The sequence below is a fragment of the Myzus persicae genome, unplaced genomic scaffold, assembly GCF_001856785.1.
Source record: "Myzus persicae strain clone G006 unplaced genomic scaffold, MPER_G0061.0, whole genome shotgun sequence".
NCBI classification, from domain to species: domain Eukaryota; kingdom Metazoa; phylum Arthropoda; class Insecta; order Hemiptera; family Aphididae; genus Myzus; species Myzus persicae.
In genome coordinates this window covers 4,040-26,557 of record NW_019100603.1, presented here as the reverse complement: position 1 = coordinate 26,557, position 22,518 = coordinate 4,040, and the positions used below count along the sequence as shown (strand labels likewise).

At 27.4% G+C, this 22,518-nt stretch overlaps 2 protein-coding genes and 1 pseudogene across 2 annotated transcripts; 1 reads left to right on the top strand and 2 right to left on the bottom strand.

The window, feature by feature from the left end:
- Positions 1-4,990: 4,990 nt before the first annotated feature.
- On the bottom strand, positions 4,991-8,719 carry LOC111035984 (E3 ubiquitin-protein ligase MARCH2-like). The gene is made up of 6 exons (XM_022317848.1): positions 8,686-8,719; positions 8,565-8,621; positions 8,460-8,513; positions 8,205-8,394; positions 7,878-8,049; positions 4,991-5,173 (listed from the first exon to the last, which is right to left on the bottom strand). The coding sequence occupies exons 1-6, from the start codon at positions 8,717-8,719 to the stop codon at positions 4,991-4,993; spliced, it is 690 nt and encodes a 229-aa protein (XP_022173540.1).
- A 2,012-nt stretch (positions 8,720-10,731) lies between these two features.
- On the bottom strand, positions 10,732-11,115 carry LOC111036008. Its single transcript, XM_022317875.1, has one exon. The coding sequence runs from the start codon at positions 11,113-11,115 to the stop codon at positions 10,732-10,734; it is 384 nt and encodes a 127-aa protein (XP_022173567.1).
- Positions 11,116-13,461: 2,346 nt separating this feature from the next.
- On the top strand, positions 13,462-14,563 carry LOC111035991 (annotated as a pseudogene).
- Positions 14,564-22,518: the final 7,955 nt, after the last annotated feature.

Genomic DNA, 22,518 nt, shown 5'->3' with positions numbered 1-22,518 from the left:
ACACTCAATGCAATAATGCATACATCTAATAAAAATACTGTCAATAATATAAATACAATCAATAAATACAAATCTATCAATTATCATAATAATAATAAAAATTATAGCTATTTTTCCTATATTCCACACGTGTAAGACAAAGACAGAAAATCAACGCTTCCAATCCCCTTAACAATACATTTGATATAATTCATAAATTAATTAGTAACAAAAAAATCATTTAGAATAATATGAAGCTTGGCAATTTTTATTCCTAATTCTATTTTTGTCAGGAGTTTGTTCTACAGAAAGACTTTTGTGTTTTGATGCATGTTGACACACATAATCCTTCCTATATGCATATCGCTGTTTATTAGGATAAGTCTTATACACAATCCAATTTGTTTTGGTTACTGTAGACAAATGTTGAACCCAATTGTTACATAGCTCACTAAATGTATTATTTTCTTCTAAAGTAAATTTTGTACGAATTAAATAATTATTTGCACTGGCACTAATTACTTTAGAAAAAATATCAAAATTAAAATTAATAATTTCAGACATCTTGACAAGACTCACAATGAGCAGAACTATAGAAAATTAGAAAACAGAACGAACACAAGAAAACTTCAGCTGTAAGTCTGTAAACAAACAACAGGTGAAATAAAAAAATTACAAGTGTGATAACGTATTTAATTGTCACTGGTGTGTCACGCGCATGCGCATTGGGTGATGTGCATACCCGTTTGGCCGAATTCAGTTACGGTCTGTAAATACGCGTCCGGGACGCAATTCGTTCAAAAAGGTTCGTCTACCTGTTTTGGTACGCAATTCGTGTGCACCGATTGCCGTTAACCACAAGATGGTGCCATGAAAATCACCTTTAGCAACATACAAAGCTTTGGGTGATATAGTAATTGGCGTCCGACCATCCCAGGGTACCAAGTGTACACGGCCGCGGTACTACACTACTACGAAGGTATATTTTACTGATATTCACTTTTATGAGCCACCATAAATTGGTGGCTTCCAAAAATTGTCCAATGGCAAATTGGAATTGAGAGTAAATTTATATTTAATGTACTTACTCTCATCTAACGATCACTTACTAAATCGTGGTTTGTTATATTGTTATGTGTTTCTCTCCTCGTTGGAGACTAGTCTTTTTTTACTTTTAATTACGTAAGTTTGGAATGTAAATATTATTGTTTTATGATTCTAAAATATTTTATTTGTTTCTTGCTATTATATTCTATAATTTGTCACTCCGATTTGAAGAAGTTCGTCACGAAAATTATTGTAGAATAACTCAGAATCTTCGTCTAATATTACGTTGGCCATATAAGCCATCTGGCGTGTTTATTTATCATTATATTTTGGTTTTTATTAGGTAGTAGTGTAAACAATAGTGGTTAGTCAATGAAAATCGTTAGATAGCGTCACATTTTTCGTAGCAATAAATTACACTATTTTACTTTTAGAATACTATTCATATAATATTTTCTATTGTATTACATTAATTTATTCAATTGAGTTTTTTTCTATAAGACTATATATCTATGGTAGTCATAGCCCATAGGCGTGCGCACGGATGCAGCGAATACTGCTTTTACAGGCACCTGACAATTAATTTTGGATTTAGTGGGCTGGTTGATATTTATTTGAAAATTGAAAGGACTACACAGAATGAATAATTTTAAAAATATTGAATTTAAAATTAAATTAAATTATTAATATTCAATGTTATACAATATCGTAAAATGTTAATACTATTTTATCAATACGAGAATTCTAAATGTAGGTGAATTTTGTATGAGTTCCCGGTAAGAAAGCCTCACGAAAAAAAAAGTCTCCAAATTAATATTTGATTTGATTTCAGTAGTTTATCATATAGGTATTTATATAGGTGTATAGGCCATAGGTAATACATGTTAGATTTATTTAAAATAATTAACAAACAACTAAATTAAATAGGTACCTTTTTTGGATTAAATATTATTCTCACATATTATGTACCAATTCAACACAAAAAATGTATTAGTTACAAAAAAAAATAAATATACTATAATTAAGGTAGTATAATATAATTAGTATTTTATATTGTAAATTAATTGTTTTTGTTTTGTTTTTTCTGCCTATTTGTAATTTTGGTATTTCTCTTTAGTCTATATCGTTGTTTCATTCTTTAATTTTTTACTTTATATATTGTACTATACTTGAGCCTTCGGGCGTTTACTCAATAAATAAATAAACAAATAAATATACAACAAATATATATATTTATTACCATTTACTTTGCATAAGTCTGTTGATGATAAAATACTATTGCTAATACATTTTGCTATACCACGACTTTGACTACGACCGTGTTAAAGACTTACTGACCACAAATTAGGTATTGGCTATCAGGTATGCAGTCAGAAAAACAAGATTTATAAGAATAATCAAAAATACCTATATCATACATGTACATCTATAGAACACGTTATGACTTAGTTACGAATTAGTTATGAAACTTATAAGCAGTGTTGGGGAAGTTACTTACTAAATTACATTACTAATTACTAATCAAAATTGTAACTAAATTATTTTTAAGTTACTTTTTTTTAATTTGTCAAGTTTCCTTACTTTTGAGTTTTAAAAGTAACTCAATTACGATAGTAGTTACTTTTTTTTTTTAATATCACTGGAGCTTAATACCTATTTAGTATTTTGTCTATTTAACACGTTCAATGCCGATGCCTATTTGTGGTTCCGATACCGCGTCGCCGCAAGGAATTTATGCTCTGTCGACTACGCGTCGACATCGGCCACCGTCGAAACAACATGGTGTGCACATACGTGTTTATCATCTAATATAATTTTAAATGTAGAACCTATACAAATATTTTCTTATAATTTATAAATAATATATTTAACTAATAACATCTAATAATATTTATTAACCGATAATATGCATTATATATACGTATATTAGAATTATAATAATAGTCATAAAAGCCACTCCATTTCTACATCTCGGGAAAAATTGAATTTTATAAATAATATCTTTAAATAAAGATGTCAAATAATATTTATTACTTTATAAGACTACGATATGCAATATATGTTAGTTGTTAGTATTATACAGATAAACGGAACTCCGTCTCCACATTCCGGGAAAAGTTGAAATAACAGATGTATTTTTAAACCAAATATAAAACCAAATACACCATTCAATTAGTAATGTATTGTTATTGTTTTATGTTTAAATGTTGATGAAAATGAATATTAAATAACCAAGAAAAATGATTTTAGTTATTTTGTTTTTAATTTAGAAATATTATTCGTGGGTACTTGAAACTTTTAGTAATATTATAGGCCAGGGATGGAAAGTATGTGGCACGCGTGCCACCTCGGACACTCGAAAAGATTTTGTGGGCACGCGAATATTTTTACTATTATATATTATATAATATATAATATTATAGGACCTTTTTTTTTCGTTTGAAATCGACGACGCCGCGGGAACTGCTTTCTCATTGCTTCCGCGAATATTATAGGACCTATAATAACCTAAACTAACCTTTTTATACTAATACACAATTATACAATCAAATTATAGTATAACAAAATTTAATATTTTTTTCATGGCACCCTCTAAAAAAAAAAAGGTTATTACTTATGTTGGGCAAGTAGTGTTCAAAAGGTTTACCATCCCTGTTATGGGCTGATAGACCGTCTAACCCAACAAGAAGATAACGTTTGCTGAAGCAAAATATTTTTATTTGTTTTGATTTTTGATGTCTAGTTGTACTATGTGTCTATGTATAGTTGTTAACGTGAAACGGCCGCCAATGCTTAAAACGTCCAATATAATAATAATAAATATTATATTATTATAATAGATAATAAAAAAAAAGTGTACATGGCACACCGGGCCAGTCCGCTACTGATAGGTATGTATTTTATGATATTATTGTGATTAAAGTAATTATCTTGGTATTGGGCATTTTAAAACCGATAATTGAAGGGGGTCATTAAATTATTAAACAATATTTTTAAAAAAACTCACATTATTGTTATTAAAATATTCTTTTGATTGCTCAAAATCTAAAAAGTTCATGAGGATCTATCTCCCCGTGGGTAGGCCCCTTACCCCAGTAAACATTTTTACTTAATCTGTTATTACTTATTACTGTTTTTACCTTTGTTTAATTTTTTGTTTTATTTTTATTTGGTTATAATCGCCGTATTGTTTGGCGTTTACCTATTTTTTGTTTTAATATTCATATTCATTACTACAAATTGTGTTGTACTATTTGGCTCATAGCCCGTTCATACATATAAATAAATAAATAAATATTAATAAAAGAAAAATAACACAAGTAAAATTTAATAAAATTCAAATATTTTAAAATAAGCGTATTTATGTAAAAAAAAAAATCAAAATATGAAAAAATATGCAAACTTAAATTTCATTTTTGAACTCATTAGATTGTGAATCAAATTTCTAGATCATCCGGCATTTTTTTGAAACACTCAGTAAAAACCATGCAAATGCATGAACTTCTTGGATCCTACTAATAACTAAACATAGCTAATGACCGACGAACGCTCTTATGTTTATAAAGTTATATATAAATAAATATTAAAGAGAACGACGTTACTATAAAAGTGAAATCCACTATTTAACATTTATTTTGGTAATACAGTAATATAACTAAACATTTAAAACTTTCTTTTTTTTAGAAATTTGTATTGTGTGTTTTGTAAGACAACAATAAATAAATAAGGCACATGGGGGGAGTATTTTTCCCATATCTCCCCTCCGTAATTACGCCCCTGTAAAGCATACTCTAAAAACGTCAAGTATTAATTTTCAAGTTGATTTATACTATAATATAAAATTATAACGTTTTATTTGGAATTGATTTAAAGGATTTTGTTTGATTTATTATTATATTTATTGGAAATCTTGAAGAATTTCATAGTTTACATCTCAATTGAACTTCTCTGCAGGCAAATCGATTTACATAGATTCCTCTGGTTCCGATTCTAAAACTACCGATTGATTATTTTTGTAGAAATTATACCAATTTAGGATATGATGTTGTGCACGGCAAGAAGTCCAAAAGCAAAAGAAAAAATCTGCACACAGTATTGACCAACAAGCGCTAAATGATACAACACGATAAGCCATGTCATATTTTATCTGAAAAATTGTTTTATTTAATTATTTTTTTTTTCAGTTTACATGTTATTATAATTATATTGCTCTTTTTTTTTGGTGCAAGTAATACATTACCCTTAAAACAAAATTAGTAAAATGGTTATTACTATATAATAATTGTAGTTTCTAAAAGACCTAACTGTTAGTCTGGTATGCAATGAGTCTGAAAAACAGCAAGCTGTTTGGAAAAATAATAAGTAGTTCGCAATTGGTTTGCCACATTGCAAACAGTCAAGTATTTTAGCAAAAAGACTAATTTTCTATATGGCCTACGACATATTATATATACTTAATAGTTTATATACAATACCTGTAGGATTGGATCAGCAAGTAACAACGTTAAGGCGAGTTCACAACAAATCGTGTCGTATACCACAATATAGCCACTGTTATCAGTTTTGTTCAAGGGTAGAGGTCTTAATAGTGCGATTTATGATAACTGTCTTTAATCGTGTTTATCAGTAAACGGTTAACCACATATCACGGACTAAGATAGTATGGACTGAAAACGAAAGCCTAATCACTAGGCTTCTTAAGGTTATGAGTAGCTCTGTTCGGGGTGAAATGGGGCAAGTGCTGCTCGCGCTCTATCTATGTTTATAATATATGAGAACCAATATAAATAGTTCCATCCTCCGTAGTAGCGCAAACTAAACAGATAACTGAAAAGTGCAGTAGTTAGAGAAGCCAAATTTAAGAAATACTGTTAACCTTATTTATTGGTCATAATATACATATACATATTCAAAATAGTTTATTATTGGTATATTTATATAACAATTTACATTATCATAACATGTACGTTTTTTTTAGGCCTTTACACAAATAAACTGATACATACATTTATTAAAATAACATTGTTCGAATTGTTAATGAACTTACCTAAGAAATGCTAAACTGACTATAATTTAAAATATGTGTAAGATATTGATATGGTTTGGTTTTGGACTTGGGACCAAAATTAAAAATACCGGGTTTTTAACCAGAAATTTACCGAAACCCTTTCTTATTTTCTTAGGAACCTAATCTGTAACTAGAACCGTTATTTGTTGTAACATAATTTTTCTGGGTTTTTCTATTTTTTTCCGGTTCCAATTATATTTGACTATTTTATATATTTAAGTAATAAATAATAATAGTTTATTCGTTACATTTGTTTGATATTGTAAATGTATACGTGTATTTCTAATTTTATACTTCTATAATCCAATAGTTCCAGAATATTATAAAGTATGAATCCAGTTATCAAAATAAAAATATATGAATAATAAATATTGTATTTAACCGTCGGTTTGTAAAACACGTCGTCATGATTATTTCCCACAATTATTTTCTATTTATAATTTATAAATTGTTTGGGATGACGACGACTGCGACTGGTGGTGTTGATGAATAAAAATACGTATTTACAGTACCTAGAGCAACTCTGGTATTCGTATAAATTGTTATCAGATTGTGAACGATATTGAACAAAATATAATTTATATACATCCATACATACATGTATTACATTTTAAATATAATTTTTGAACAGTCTCTTGTAATAATAAAATAGGGGTAATGTGTGATAACGAATAATGTTTACTTTTTTTAATGTCTAATCTAGATTACAATTTAATAGTAAAATAAACTTCAGACTTTATTATATTATTTTAGACAGAAAATTGTCAAACATGATATTCGTATAACACAAGTCACAATTTTAAATATACCAAGTATAAAAACCCAATAACACAACTATAATTTGATTTTATAATTTAAAATAATATGTGTAATGCTTATTATTTTTCACTAAAAAAAAAATTGAGTCTCTGAATACCGGTATTTACCGGTTACAGAATCGAAACCTTAGTTCTATGATTTTAAAAACCAGGACCAATTTTTTTTTAAAGAACCGAAATGGAACCAAAACCAAAAATGTCATAGAGGTTCCTAACCCTAGTTTGGTTATATTCTATTCTTATTTTTATTTAAATTTTTTATGATGTATTGTAATTTTATAAAAATAGATACAAATGTCGGTAACTATTATTGATAACATATTACAATATATAATATATAAGAAAAGTTGACTCGGAGGAAAAGTTGTAGAAGCTTATTTATGGCAACTATCATATGGTTAAAATTCGTGTTTTGAGATTTTAATCGTAAAATAGCTTTAAAAATATTGCATTTCTAAAGGCACATACATTTTAGTATCGGTGTTTGTATTTCTTCTATAATTTGTGTGGGCGTATTTATGCAGGAATAATAAGTGTTTCATATATTTGTCTTTCGTTTAATACGACGTACATATTATGTACATTATTTGAATTATTAACTATTATTTGCTTTTATTATGTAAATTGATTAGGCTACTGTCTTTTTATAGTTGGTATTACTCGACTTCATCCAGAAATTGTGTTGAAATATATTTTATTTTATTGAACGGTAAGTTCAAGGCCGCTGGTGACTGGTGTATTATTTTCTATTTTCTTATTTTACGTGAATTAAGAGCACATGTTAGTATGTAAAAATATTTTACCAATGTACATTTATTTTCTACTTGTGTTCATATAGGCGGAGTAAACAACAATTTAAACAATTAAAAATAGCAAAATTATAAAAATATATACATAGTGTTGTAGTAAAGATGTTGTTTAAAATTTAATGCAACTATAAAATGTGTAGTGTTTCTTTTAATTACCTGTACATCTGTGTTGAAAATATGCTCTGTAATAGAAAATCCAATATATGAAAATAAGGATATAAATGGTAATGTTATAAGCAACACACATCCATCATAGAACAGTTCATTTACTTCTTCTTTGTTTTCACTACTGAAAAACCATGCTTTAATTGATCCCAGTAATGAATATCTATGACACAATAGGACAATATAATATAATATTAGATTTGAATTTATAAAAATGATAAATTGTGCAATACTGCTGTCTGCAATTATATCGAATATAATTGTTTATCATAATAGATACTAAGGTAGGTATTAACTGTGTACTTATATTATCATTACTTTGTGACCCGCCTGGTTTTATATTCAAATGTACAAATTTCACAAACACTAGAGCTGGCTTGTAGCAGCCATTTTTCCAAACACGTTCTATGAACCTTGGATATACTTCCCCGACAAAAGCAGGGAGAAATGCATTTATTTGTTTCGTCGAAATCAGACTGTAAACATATTCTACAAACGCTGGGCGCTGCTAAATACATAGAGAAGTTAACACTGAAATAAAAATAATTACTTAATTTTCAGGTATACATTTACTTAAAATCTCAGAGTCAATGAGTTCACATGATGTAGATACTGACATATCTGGTGCTAATTGATTATCCAAAGATTTATTAAGAAGTTTTTCATTTATCGGTGAACTTAATTCGTTTTGTCTGGCATTAGAATATGATTCTTGATTTACTATATCGTGTGTATCTGAAAATTTCTGAAGTATATGAATTTATATAATTTAACTTACAAAAGAAAACATGAATAATACCTGGGATTAAAATATGTACTATGGCTTCTGTCATTTTTCTGCTCAAATTTGTTATTTTTTTTTTTTAAATTTTAGTAGCAATGATTAATTTAATCACAATTAATTTATTTACTTTAACTTATATCCGATTTTCGTCATAGAAACTTCATATTATTTTGAATTATAAACAGGTGTTCAAAATATAGGACGCAAAATGAATACATGTAGAGTTGATATTTTTATGAGCTTCCATTGAGAAAACAATTAATTTTGTTTAAAACTATAAAATAGATATTCTAATATTCAACAAATGTTGAGGCGAAAATTTTCGAGGTATTAACATGAGAGTAAAAAAAATGAATTTTGTTTTCGTGTGTTTTAATTTATACATTATGTTACATCATGAGTGAGTATCACACTGATGATCGTAAAAAATCGAGTATATGCTCATCTAAATTTCGAAATAAATCTAGTAGAAAATATTAGTTACAATAAAGATAAAAATTAATTAAATAATAATAAAAGTAAATTATGTTGTTTTTGAGTGGAAATAGGGGACATTTGAATTTATCCTCAGAGCATGCCTGACAGCGCTGGATCAAGGGGGGGGGGGGGCTATAACTGATCAAGTTAAAAGGGGCCACAATGTGTCAACTCATTTTTATAGCTTATAAATTTTAAATTGATGTCATATGAAAATGGACTATGGACTTCTCGCAAATCGTTATCCTCGTTATCGAACTAGTTTTCGGCCGAGCCGTCGACGTGATAAATATAATCGGTTAAATCTATTTTGGAACCGAGTATATTACACGTACTTTCGCAGACCGCAGGTGCAACTGATTATGGTAGCTTAGACGATGCTCTCTTGAGATTTCCGACTGTTTATTATCGTATAATATGTAATATGTGAAGCTCCTTTTAAAATGTTATACATTTATTGAATTTATCTATTAAGTGTGATTTAATAATCATGTCTTTCCGAAAACATGAATCTGGTGCTTCCAAACGAAAAGCCCTGAAAATTAGAAATGAGTACGAAGCCGAAATTCCTGAATTGTCAAATGTTTTCAACCGATTGAAAATCCTGCGTTGGAGCCAAAAATAAGTGAAATCGTCTGCGAAATTTATACAAACACTGATAAAGTAAATTTAACATAATTAAATTAAAATATTTATTTTAAATATTAATACTATTTAATATCATATAAATAGAAAATATTGACGGAGTTGGAAATAAATACAGATCCTGCATTGTGGCTGGAAATGAGTGAAACCGGCCAAGAAAATGTATAAAATTAGAAACTGGCATATTTCCAATAAAAACAACGGGTTTGCAGCTTCTTTACGAGATTATAAAAAACCAAAAAAAGGTATTGTTCTTGTAATTTTTCTTACGAACTTTGGTGAATGGAGAGATACACGAACGATTATGATTGATGTACTCTGAAGCAACAGGGATCGTATTTTGTTTTGTCTGTATTTATTTACTTATTTATTACAAAAATATACGTGTTGCCCCTATAACATTAAGATGTACAGTACAATGTATTAGAATAGTAGACAATTGAGAAATATAAAATATTATATGTAAATAACAGAATTACAATTTATTTAACAGTTATTAGTAAGCAATAAAACGCATATATTAAACTTAAGAGTTATTAACATTGGTTAAGAACATAAGAACAAATTATCATCAAAAGAGGGGTCCTCATTTGCAAGTGACATGATTTGTCTTAAAGGCTCATTTTGCAGATAATTTGTGTTTGCGTTAGGAATATTTAATGTCACATGAGAACGAGATACATGCGAAGGGACTTTGAAGTTAACTTGGGAAAGCAAGCAAGGGGAATCAATATGGTTAGTAATTAGACCACGAATAAATTTTATATTTTGAGTTCTTCTTCGTTCAGCAAGAGTAGGCAGGTCAAGTACGTTTGCGATATTGGTATAGTCGTGAGTTAAGTGGGGAATGCCTAACACAAAACAACAAAATCTCAAAAATCTATGTTGAACACGTTCGAGTTGATTAATATCAGAGACAGTGTACGGATCCCAAACAACCTATTTGTACTCTAAAATATTACGAACTAAAGCACAATATAATGATTTTAATGATTTTGACAATTTAAAGTCTTTAGATAGACGCATAATGAACCCTAAAACTTTAAATGCTCTGCTAGTAATCATCGCAATATGAGGACTTGGGCTAAGGTTTCTAGCTAGTTTAAAACCCAGGTCGATTAGATTATCAACGAGTGCAATTGTCAAACCAGAGATATTGTAGTCAAAAGGGATAGTAGAACGGGAACGAGTAAACGTCATGACTCGGCATTTTGAAGCATTGACTTTAAGGCCTATATTAAAACACCAACTAACAAAACAATCAAGGCTACTTTGGAGATTCACACAATCAGCAGCTGAGTTGATTTCCATAAAGAGCTTCATATCATCTGCGAAACACAAAAGTATGTTTGCGTGAATTCAGTCCAAGTCAGTGTATCGGATTAAATGGAACTGAAAACATATAGGTTTAAACGTCGGGTTTAGTTACAGCTGTACAATCAGTATAACTCAATAGCTACAAATATCAACGATAAAAAATATTAATTTATTAATCATTGACGGATTTTAAAAAAAGTATACGAAAACTGATAACGGGAGTGTGATAACAAACACGGGAAATTTGAGAAGTATCGGAAAAAAATGCAATAAAACCGGGCGGCCGTACTATAGAACGGGCCACCGCAATTCGGCGCTGCCGCCGTATCGAAACCTACACCGCGGGAACTGTGACCTAACGCCTAACACAACCTACCTACGATTTGAGATACCGATTGTTGTCAAATCTACCACACTTAAGCTGTTTTTCCGCAATANTAAATATAAGAATCTTAAGAATAATTTATAACAATTACCTATTATGATATTTTTGTGGAAAATAATACAAAATAACAAAAATTACTTGAAAAAATAATCATGCATTTTTCATTCTTATAATACCTGTTTATATGCAGACATTTCATAATTAAGCCATCCAATTTCAACATATCTCTCTGTCGATCTATTTTTCAAGACTAAGCTATATTTAAGAAATAATATATACTTTTTAAAAATATTCATTAAAAAAACTTGACATATTAAATAATAAACTTACCTTTTATTTGGACTTTCTGTTTTTGACTCATCAATATTATTATTTTTTTTTACCTTAGACATCAATTTATCAAAAAGAGCACTTTTTCTTTTTGATGAATTGGCTTGTTTTGAATAATTTAATAATGCTAAACGGTCACCATATTTAGGTAAGTACATTTTTAAAGTGGTATCTTCAGTAGACATTGTTTTCAGAACATCAATATCAATCTTAAATACAATTTTTCAATTAAATTTACTTATTAATTAGAGGCTACTGTGATTATCTAAGAACAAAAAATTTGTATATTATACAAATTAGAAACATAAAGATGACATTAGAGAAGATCAAATTAAGTAGAGATGGAAGAGAAGGATGTGTAATTATAGGGTAATTATGAATGAAAATTTGAGGCACGCACAGGATAATCATTTTAAAAAGTTTAAGTTAAGTTAGCCAATATTGTAGAAGAAAAATATATTTTTTTGTACTACTCAATCTTTATATTTAAATCAATTACAGGTAACATAACGTGTTTGTCTATAGAACTTAAAAATAGTTATTACTTTGTTTTAGACACGTTAAAGCGGGGGATGTAGCAAAATTACAAAATTTCTAAAAAAATAACTGTAATTGCACAATAGTTGTACCTATCATTAGTAAAATTATCATAGCAAAAAAAAACAAATATGTAAACTGAAATACAACAAAAACGCCAATATTGCACTCCTTGATACTCTGTAGTATAATATATTTTTAATTTTTACCAATATTCTGAGGTTTACCCGAGAACATCATCATCACACAGTATTGGTGTATGTTGGGCCTTAAGGTGGGTTTATACTAATAGCACAGAATAGATATATTATGTGGTATTGGTTTCATTTGCACACAATAGGTAGGTAAACAAATATTTCAACATAAATTTGATACCTATTATGTACAAATGACTTATACAATTTTGTAGCTGCCTAAAAATAGTGTTTAGACACTTAAGCAGTTTGATAACTGAATGTGTAAACCATGACTGTAGCATAAAATAACTGTGGCTGTGGTGTAAATACATTATAATCACATTTACTCCTTACTAAAAAAAAACATCTTTACGGCTTGATAAAAAAATTAAAAAATGAGAAATCATCAATTTGTAACAATTGTAACCAACTACACTCGTCGTTCTTCTTTCTCTCACGTACTCTAGGTGCACATCGCTCTAAGTAATATTATAAAGATATATTAAACGTTTAATACAAGCAATTCTTACCTTTTGAGCTTCCATTTCACGAGCTATGTAGTCGGCATCTTCAATGGATCTCTGTATTAAAAACTCTTTAATAGTAGACGACATGGTTTCAGTTTTTTTTTAAAGATTGATGAATAATGACAAACTAAAGGCTAATGGCTATACACTCACACTGCAGTATTGGCGGTAAAAATGGTAAAATTCTATTGTCTCAAACTCTTGTAAGCAGGTAATATGTGTTCATCGCCAACAGTGGAATTAATGTGTGCTATAAATAAATAATAATTCAATATTTTGGAAGATAATATGGGCGAATGATTATCTATATTTTTGGCGTGCAATTTAAAATTCACAAAATAATATTATTAATCAATGAAAACACTTCTAAGTAGTTTATATTTTTAGTTATTATATATTTGTGTAATTTATAGGTCCATGGTAAATCCATACGATACCATAGTAGATTATAGTAGATTATTTATTCGACGATTTTTTTCGGATTATGTTTTGGAAACGTATATTGAACCGGGTTGTTTATTTCCACCTATTTTATGGGCTAAAACACCATCATAAAATCCTAGGTAAATATTTACTAATAATAGTTTTAAAAAAAATGTGTTAACTATAATATTATATTATTTATTTTTAGGACTACAAACGGGGCTGAAAGTTTCCATAGTACATATAATGCACAGTTTAATAGTGCTCATCCACCAATATTTGTCGTTATAGCTACCCTTAAGGAAACTCTGGCAGAAACAGTTACCAAATTATTAACCATTTCCAAAGGTATAGTAAAACCAAAATCGAATGAAGAATCAAGGAAAATTGAAAATTTGAAAAATGAACACAAACATTATGTCAACAGACAACAATAAAACACCAGAAAATTTACTAAAGTATTTGGCCATAGTTGGAAATAGGTATCGGGGGTTTAAAATTTAATTTAAATATTGATTTACGAGTATTTTATTTTTTCAATTATTAAATTTCTTTATTTTGTATTATTTTTTTTTTAACTTTTATTAACTTTTTGTATTTTTATTATTTACGTAATACATTTGGCAACGTTGCACCCAATTTCACGCGCAATCGTACGCCTTTGAGTAATTAAAATGTTGTCTTTTGTAGTTTTGTTATTCTGGCACTGCGCGCAATCGTATAACTAAAAAGGTAAAACGCGCGCAATCGTACTCCGCCGCTACTTTCTACTAATAATACAGTAGAATCCGCTTATTGTGGGCACCGGTTAATATGGGCATCCGCTTATTGTGGGCAAACAGAGCTGGTCCCAATACAAATGTATATTAACAATGTTAAATCTAACCGCATAATATGGGCACTCGATTCGGTTTATGTGGGCAATTTTATTTTATCATAGCGTTAGAATATACACAAATTTAATCGCATTTCGTCATATCTATGAGATTGTGTTTATCGAAAGTAATAAAAATCATTATGCCATTTAAACCGTAATGGGATTTTGATGTGTGTAAATGTTGTCATTCAAAAAAGTAAAAAACTTAAAAAATTATAAGGATGAAAAATGTTTAAAAATATAATTTGTAAACAATTTTAAAGTATGGAAAAACATATTTTCAAAAACATTTACACTTTTTCAAATAATGAGTATTCAATGATAAAAAAATCACCCTGTATTATATTTAATTTAATTTATATAGTAATTATTTCACTTTTTTTCAATTGCATATATGATAATAAAAATAAAAAAAATTTTGTATTATAATTTTTTTTTTTACTAATTTCGGTTTTTATGGGCAACCGCTTAATGTGGGAAAACAGGGCTGGTCCCAACGTGCCCACATTAAGCGGAATCCACTGTATATGCATTAAACATTTTATGTCAATGAATTATTGGGGTGCTCTGTCCCTCACAACAGTCACAACCCCCAATTCACTCAAGTTTTACTTATTTTTAAATTATTAGTATGACATAGTTATTTTGAATCGTGGATATTTCGCCCCAGTCAAATAAACCAGCGACGGACGTTTTGTCCCCGCCAATTATTAAGATATGACATTTCGTCCCGGATTAGCTAAAATTTGTATTAAATAAAAAATTTTAAAATATGCATTTAAGTTTTTAAAAGATACACAAAAATTACTAGTTGACTAATTGAAATACATCAGTGATTAAGCTGATTGTCTTAATATAATATTAATATTATATATTATATATAATTCAGATTTAATACTTTAATAGTAGAAAAGACGTTTATTTTAAAATTTTTCGATTTTCCAATAATCATTTGATAGGCGTACGTAGTATATTAAACCATAATAGATTTGTATTTATAAAAATAATATTTATGTTTGATCAAAAAACCAATTAATATAGGTACTTTGATCAGTTTCATTATTATCAGCTTATAAATACAATAAAATAAATACGATCATACTAAAATATTAGGCAAAAATATGCATAAAGCTCATTGTATGCAAAAACATGTAAAATATAAATCGCGGAAATTACTCACTAAAACTACATTTGGACAGAAAATGAAGCACGTAACAAAAAAAAAAAAAGCTGTTGCATACAAATCCTAACCCTGATAATAACTAATAATATGACAAAACAATTCAAAGCATACAGTATACGTCCAAAATTACGCTGCTATAATAATAATATTTTTTTGTAAATATTACATTTGAAATCACCGCTAAAAAAAACAAACAACTCGAATAGGTATAGAATTTATGACAACCAGAGTTTATTTGGTTTATTATTGTTCATAGTAATTTCTTATCTTTGTGTAATCGGGAAAGATATATAACAGTATAAACAACTTAACCAAAATATTTAAAAACTTTTACGCAAAAATGTCGAGTTGCTAAATCGAAATTTCGAGTTGNTGGCGATACCTTTATCATTATTTATAATTATCTATGATGACCACGGTCTTATGAGATAATAGAATTGATTAAAATATTATAATATCATATTAATTATTTAATGATAATAGTAAAGAAAAATCAATACTGATTACTGATAAAAAACTTTAAAACTTGTGAAATAAAATACTAAACCATGTGGCCATGCAGCATAGCACTATTACTTTAATAGTTAAATATGTATAGTTAGTTTATGTTGTAAACCGTTATAAGTAGACAGACAGTTTAAATTTCTTTAAAAGCATAATATACCTAACAAAATAGTTGTTGAATCAATAAGTTTGTCAAAAATATTCCATTGAACTTAAAATTACATTATACCTAAGTCCTAATTTGGGATATATTTATGTATTTTATTTGATATTTCAATCAAAAATATACATATGTATTTAAGTTTATATTATGAAGTGTGATGTAAATTTGATAATACATGAATACCAACCACTTGGAAAGCACAACCAATTGTTATATTCTGTGGCACAACATTTGTACCTACATTCAGTTTATTGGTAAGTTTTCTTAAAATGTATATGTAGAAAAATTGTTATGATTAATACATTAATTTGTACATATATTACCATACATTATTATGACGTCTTAACAGTTTTTATTTAAATTTTATTTTCAGTTAAATCAGTTTTGTTCATTCAGTTACACCACCAATAAATGTTATTCAAAGTTTGATAACACAAAATTTGTTATACTCTTAAAATTATTGGCTGACACCAATACACCATAGCACAAACCTAATACAACTTCATATATATTATATTATTCATTTACTTATTACCATCTACTTGGACACAACAAGATGGTTGCCTATCTACATCATACATACTTAAAAATATAATGTTCTCTGTTCAGAAGTACTTATAAGTTGCATATATTCAAATTTTACATTCTGGCATAGTAATTATTACTAAGAACAGTAAGAACTAAGTTGATCTGTATTTACTACAAATATACTTGGCCAAATGATTTGGAGATGGATATTGAAATCACATAATTTTCTAACTCTCATTAAATTTACAAATGAGAACAATGACAAATATAAATATTGTTTCCAATATAGAATTTTGATAATTGAAGATACTACAAAATTAATTAAGTATGTAAACATATTTTTTTACCGTTAAATAATTTGGTTATATTTATCCTTTTTTAATTTATTAGATAGTAAATACTCAACTACTCAAGTTAATTTCAAAGAAGATTAAAAATCAAGTCTGACAATCTGCATTCCAGAAAAAATCTTAATCCCAATTATATAGTAAACTAAAAATATGTCAAATGAAAATAGTACTTGCTAATGTTTTTTTTTTTTTAATTTTAACAAATATTATACAATTAAGTTAATTTAGCTAACAACATCAATCAATCATTGATACTTAAATGGGTGGTAAAATATGTTTTTAGAAAATTAAAAAAAAAATCATAAATTACTCACCTTCATTATTATACATGGTATTATTAAATATTTTATTTAAATAACTACTTTGTTATAATATTAGGTAGGTATGTCTTAATTCTTATATTTATGTATCATAAAAATATTTGTATTTAAAATTATATTGTTTTAGTGTTTTGCAACTGAATAGTTCTTCTGTTTGATTGGTGTTGTTAGTTATTTATTACCACCTACGAAATCTAAGTTAAAATATTATTAGTCCCATTTTTAAATTTTACTGTATTTTTTTAAGTTAGGGGTTAAGTTGAGTTTGTTTCAATTTTTTTGAATACATGTTATGATCTTAACTCATATTTTGCATTTTTGCGTTACGAATATTTTGATTTGACTGTATGATTTAAATTGGAATAGATTTATCATAGTCCTGGGCTTTTAAATATTATGGTAACATTTTTGAAGGGTGTTTATCTAGCAGGTGCTCCATCAAATTTTATAAATGTGCATTTCTTTCATAGTATTAATTGTAAAGTCGATCAAGTGCGCTTCTACTCCTTTATTATTTGCCTATTAATTATTATAGTTATTACTTATTACATACTTCTCAATTTAAGCCAATAACGATAATGTATTATAATAATATTGCCATGTCAATAACAGTAAACTGTGTATTTTTAAATGAATTCTTATTTGATTTGATAATCCTAAATAAAAAAATATCTTAATAATTAATGGTAAAATATATTTTAAACCTAATAGGTATGTACAATGTACATATTATTATAGGTACCTAAATCTTGTAGTGGATCACTTCTATTAAATTGGTAGATCACCTGCTACACAAATGCCTTTTATAGTGGTTCATAATAATAGAAATATAAAATGTGGTGATTTCAGTCACGACATATTGAAATTGCTAAGTTGTTTTTGACATATTACCTTATTGTTTGTAACAATATTCATAATTATTGTATTGTTAAAAAAACATAATATTATATAAATTTAAATTTGAAATATTTAACTATCCATAGTCTTTCACTATTAAATTATTTTAAATTATTTAAGTGGTTCACAATATTATAAATATAAAATGGGGTAATATGTAGAATTTGCAATTTTGAATTAAGTTGTTTTTAATTAAATAATATAGATAATTGAAAAAAAGTTGTACAATTAGTATGCATTTAAAATTACAATAATTATTATGCTAGATGTTTACTTATAGGTTAGGCACTATACATATAATATGTATATTTAAAATTATGATTATTAACTTGCTATAATTAATTCAAAACTAATGTGAAATAGTTTTGAATGGTAATTAAAAAAAAAAAAATAACCTATTAGAAGGTAAATCATAAAAACAAGACCTACAAGTTTAGTAAAGTTTTAAATTAATATTGTATTGAAAAAATATTGGCAATAAAACATTGTTAAATTGTGAAAATAACATTTTAAATATGGCTCTAATCACCTCATTTTATATAGATTTAGTTACATTTTTAAACTTTTGTCAGTTGTATCATAGGGGTGTGCTGAATATGCTTTAATTTAAATAAATAATAAGGTATATAAAACAATTTCTTAGGTAATATATCTAAGATGTCTAATGTCTTGTATGCGCCTCTGAAGAGATTTTACAAATGGGTAATGAGCCTCGTCAATTTATCATAAACCATCTGAAATTAATGTCAGCATACACCTGTATTATATTGTATGATTAAAAAAAATTGTATCATTTACTATGTAATTTTTTATTAGTCGCTTACTATGTTTTAAAGCTATTAAGTATATTTGTACATATTGATATATCGTTTAAACCACAAAATCAATTTAAAAATTATTGTGTTTAAATTTTGTACTGGACAGTATTATAAGACATTAAACTCAATAATTTATTTTCATAAGATATTGGTGTTTATTATACCTGGTATATTTGTTTAGTATTTATATGTGTGTATACTGTATTGTAAACTTTAAGGTGTACCATACCCATTGATTTTTATTATACTATATTTTTTTGTAATTGATTTTTTTTTGACAATTTAAAAAAATAGGTATATATTATTCTAAAGATATACTAAAATGTTATTATAGTGGGTTATAGTTTATTTAAAACAAAATCATGAATAATTGTAATAACTAGTTTTTCCGATTATTCAAATTTAGTCTTATTATTATAAGTTATCTAACCGACCTCATAATTACAGTACCTATACTACGAAAACACTTACCAATATGCCTACAGATTTAGTGTATACTAAAGAGTAATGAGTAATATTTATACCATATACTTAAAAATAATAATCATAAATCAACTAACAAACATGAAAGAATTAAAAAATAAAATTACATTTTCAAATACAACCAATATTTTTGTTATTATAACCAATTTAACTGAAAAAATAGGCAACAGTAAGTTAATTAAAGACCAAGATATACCTTCAATTAGAAAAGAAAAATGTCGGTTTTCAAACGAATAGCCCCACCTAGAGATCCATTATTACATAAGCTTCTCTAACCTCACCAGCCCATCATCATAGATTCATAGGCCATAGCTAGCAAGATGAAGCGGTTAGATGTGAATCCTATTTCAGGTACCCCTAGAGAAACGGTTACCGATTACCATTATACCAAAATATAATAGTATTTTATTAACTTATTTTTTTGGTATCAGTTTCAACTTTTGGGGAAAACCTGAACTATATTATGTGAAAACTTAGTATGATTAAGGTTCTACATAATATAATGGGTATGCTATGCCACAATAAATTTTGCGACTCATTTATCAATGATAAAAGTAAGGGGGAGAAATTCATATTCACATAAGATTATTAGTCGCAAAATGGCGGAGTAGCATACCTGTACCTATAGTGCCCTAGTATGATCTAAGTGTGAAAAGTATCATAGACCACGATTTAAGATAGTACTATCTTAAATCGTGCATAGACCATAATAAATTATCATTTGTCACCAAAAAAAAAATTAGGGAAATATACAATGGTATACTTACAAGTTACAACCCAGTCTATGGGTAAACCTTCACTCCAATCAGTATTATAGTACATTATTATTGTGAATTGTAATTTTTATTAAAATAGTAAAATGCAGCAGGTAGGTAATAATATTTTATTTTTAATAACACAGTATACTAAAATAAACAAATGTTATTATTATACTTTATACTTCATCATCAGATGAAATAGAAATATTGAATAAATCCTCTTCATTATTTGCTGGTGGCTGATCTCCCACACTTTTTTTAGATACTGACATAGCTTCAGAAGGCTTAAAACTGGTCTTCTTCAGTTTACCATTTAAAAACCTGGTAAAGCATGCTGGAGGAACTGTATGCTTATCAACACCAGTTTTACGGTCCAAGACGCAACATCTGATCTAATTAACAGTTGAAATTATGCAAGGTAATGAGCGAAGGATATGAAGAACACCAAGTTCAAGTAGGTATCTACATTTTTAAAATTTAATAAAACTAATAATTCATATCATACCTTTGATTCAGTGACCCAATACTTCTGACGTGTAACTGCCAGGCGCAATGCTACTTTTTCCTCCGAAGTAGTTGGAACTAAGAATGGCAAATCTTGTTTTAAGCTACTGTGCTTAGGGCACCACCATGAATTACACGTCTAAAACATAAATTACAACATGGACTAACATCTGTTAATTTGCTATCATCAACATTAACCGGACATGGATAGCAAATGATTAATTTATAAGAGAGCTCCTAAGTAGTAGGTAAGTGCAATGGTATACATTGTATGGTAAATTAAATTATTTCTTTTTAAATATATATCAATCAAAATATAATACATTTTTAGAATTTTTAGGAATGTTCTTAAGTCACTTTCAAAATGATTATTGTCACAAATTTATTTTTATTTTAACAGTTTTAATTTTGAGGCCTGAAAATATTAATGATCATTCTGTAAAAGATTACAGTTCCAATCATTTCTTTCATAGTTTTTATTATTTTACATTTTGAGTTATTGGTTGTGTTATTGAAAATATAGGTACATAATTTATTATTTTTAACTTCAGAATATTAATGTATTTTAAGTTATAGGATTTTTAATTTACTGTGATTAATTAAATATGAGTAATAAAATTAACTACAATACTCCAATAATATATATTATTATTTTTTTTTAAGTAATTGACTTTATTTTATGAGTTACGATCTATACAACATGTACAATAAGTAAAATTTATAATTTACAAGCAGATGACAATGAAAATTCGCATGATGAGGGAATTACACATTTGTAATACCTTTTGATATATTATTTTATGAATAAATAAATGTATGTTGACTGTTTCTTTGTTTGAGGACACCACATGGTTGCACACATATCATTATCCAATATTGGTCAGGGTTATAATATTATATTTATTCATAATATTCAGATATCATAATATTTAATTGTATTTTATTAATAGCATATTATTAATTTTTTCAGAATTTCAAAATTTGTAACAAGAAATCCAGAATAGACATGGATTCATTTGTTAGGTACCTACAATTAAAATTCAATTACCTTCACAAAAACATCATCCAGTTCCAATTTGGATAGTTGTAATTCACATTTTTCAACGTATTTTTCGACATCATGTTGTTTTATAATCTTTAACATAAAAACATATATTTAATAATTTGGTTTATATGTAGATTATAAAATAATTACCAATTGATCATTTAAATGTTTTATACGATTGTTTAACGTGGCAACTTCTTCTTGTAATTCCAAGGATGTTCTTTGAGACTCTTTTAATTGCTTTTCAAACTCATTTTTCTGGGTTTCCTATACATGATTTTAAATTAATATAGTATTTTGTGAATGTACATAATATATTAAATAATTATAGTGGGTTAAAGTTAAATTTTTAAGTTACGATTATGCTTTCAAGATTTTGGACCTTCTCTGCCAACTTATTATTATCGGATTCTAAGTCGTTGGTCTTCATAACCTCCAAACTTACTCTCCTTTCTAAAGTTGAATTTTTCTAGAAATAAATCAAAAATGATGTGTTTTTAGTATTGTAAGTTGTAACTTTTAAATGTATTAGTATTATTAACTATACTAACTAGTAATTAAATGTAACCAAAATAAAAATTGTATTTTTAATTTAAAGTTA

What these genes read in the sequence shown, in the direction of transcription:
- LOC111035984 (XM_022317848.1), bottom strand. Translation starts at nt 8,719, where the DNA reads ATGACAGAAGCCATAGTACATATTTTAATCCCAG. An exon ending in CATTGACTCTGAGATTTTAA is followed by an intron (nt 8,395 to 8,459) that starts GTAAATGTATAC and finishes CTATGTATTTAG; the next exon opens with CAGCGCCCAGCGTTTGTAGA. An exon ending in AAAACCAGGCGGGTCACAAA is followed by an intron (nt 8,050 to 8,204) that starts GTAATGATAATA and finishes ATTGTGTCATAG; the next exon opens with ATATTCATTACTGGGATCAA.
- LOC111036008 (XM_022317875.1), bottom strand. Translation starts at nt 11,115, where the DNA reads ATGAAGCTCTTTATGGAAATCAACTCAGCTGCTGATTGTGTGAATCTC.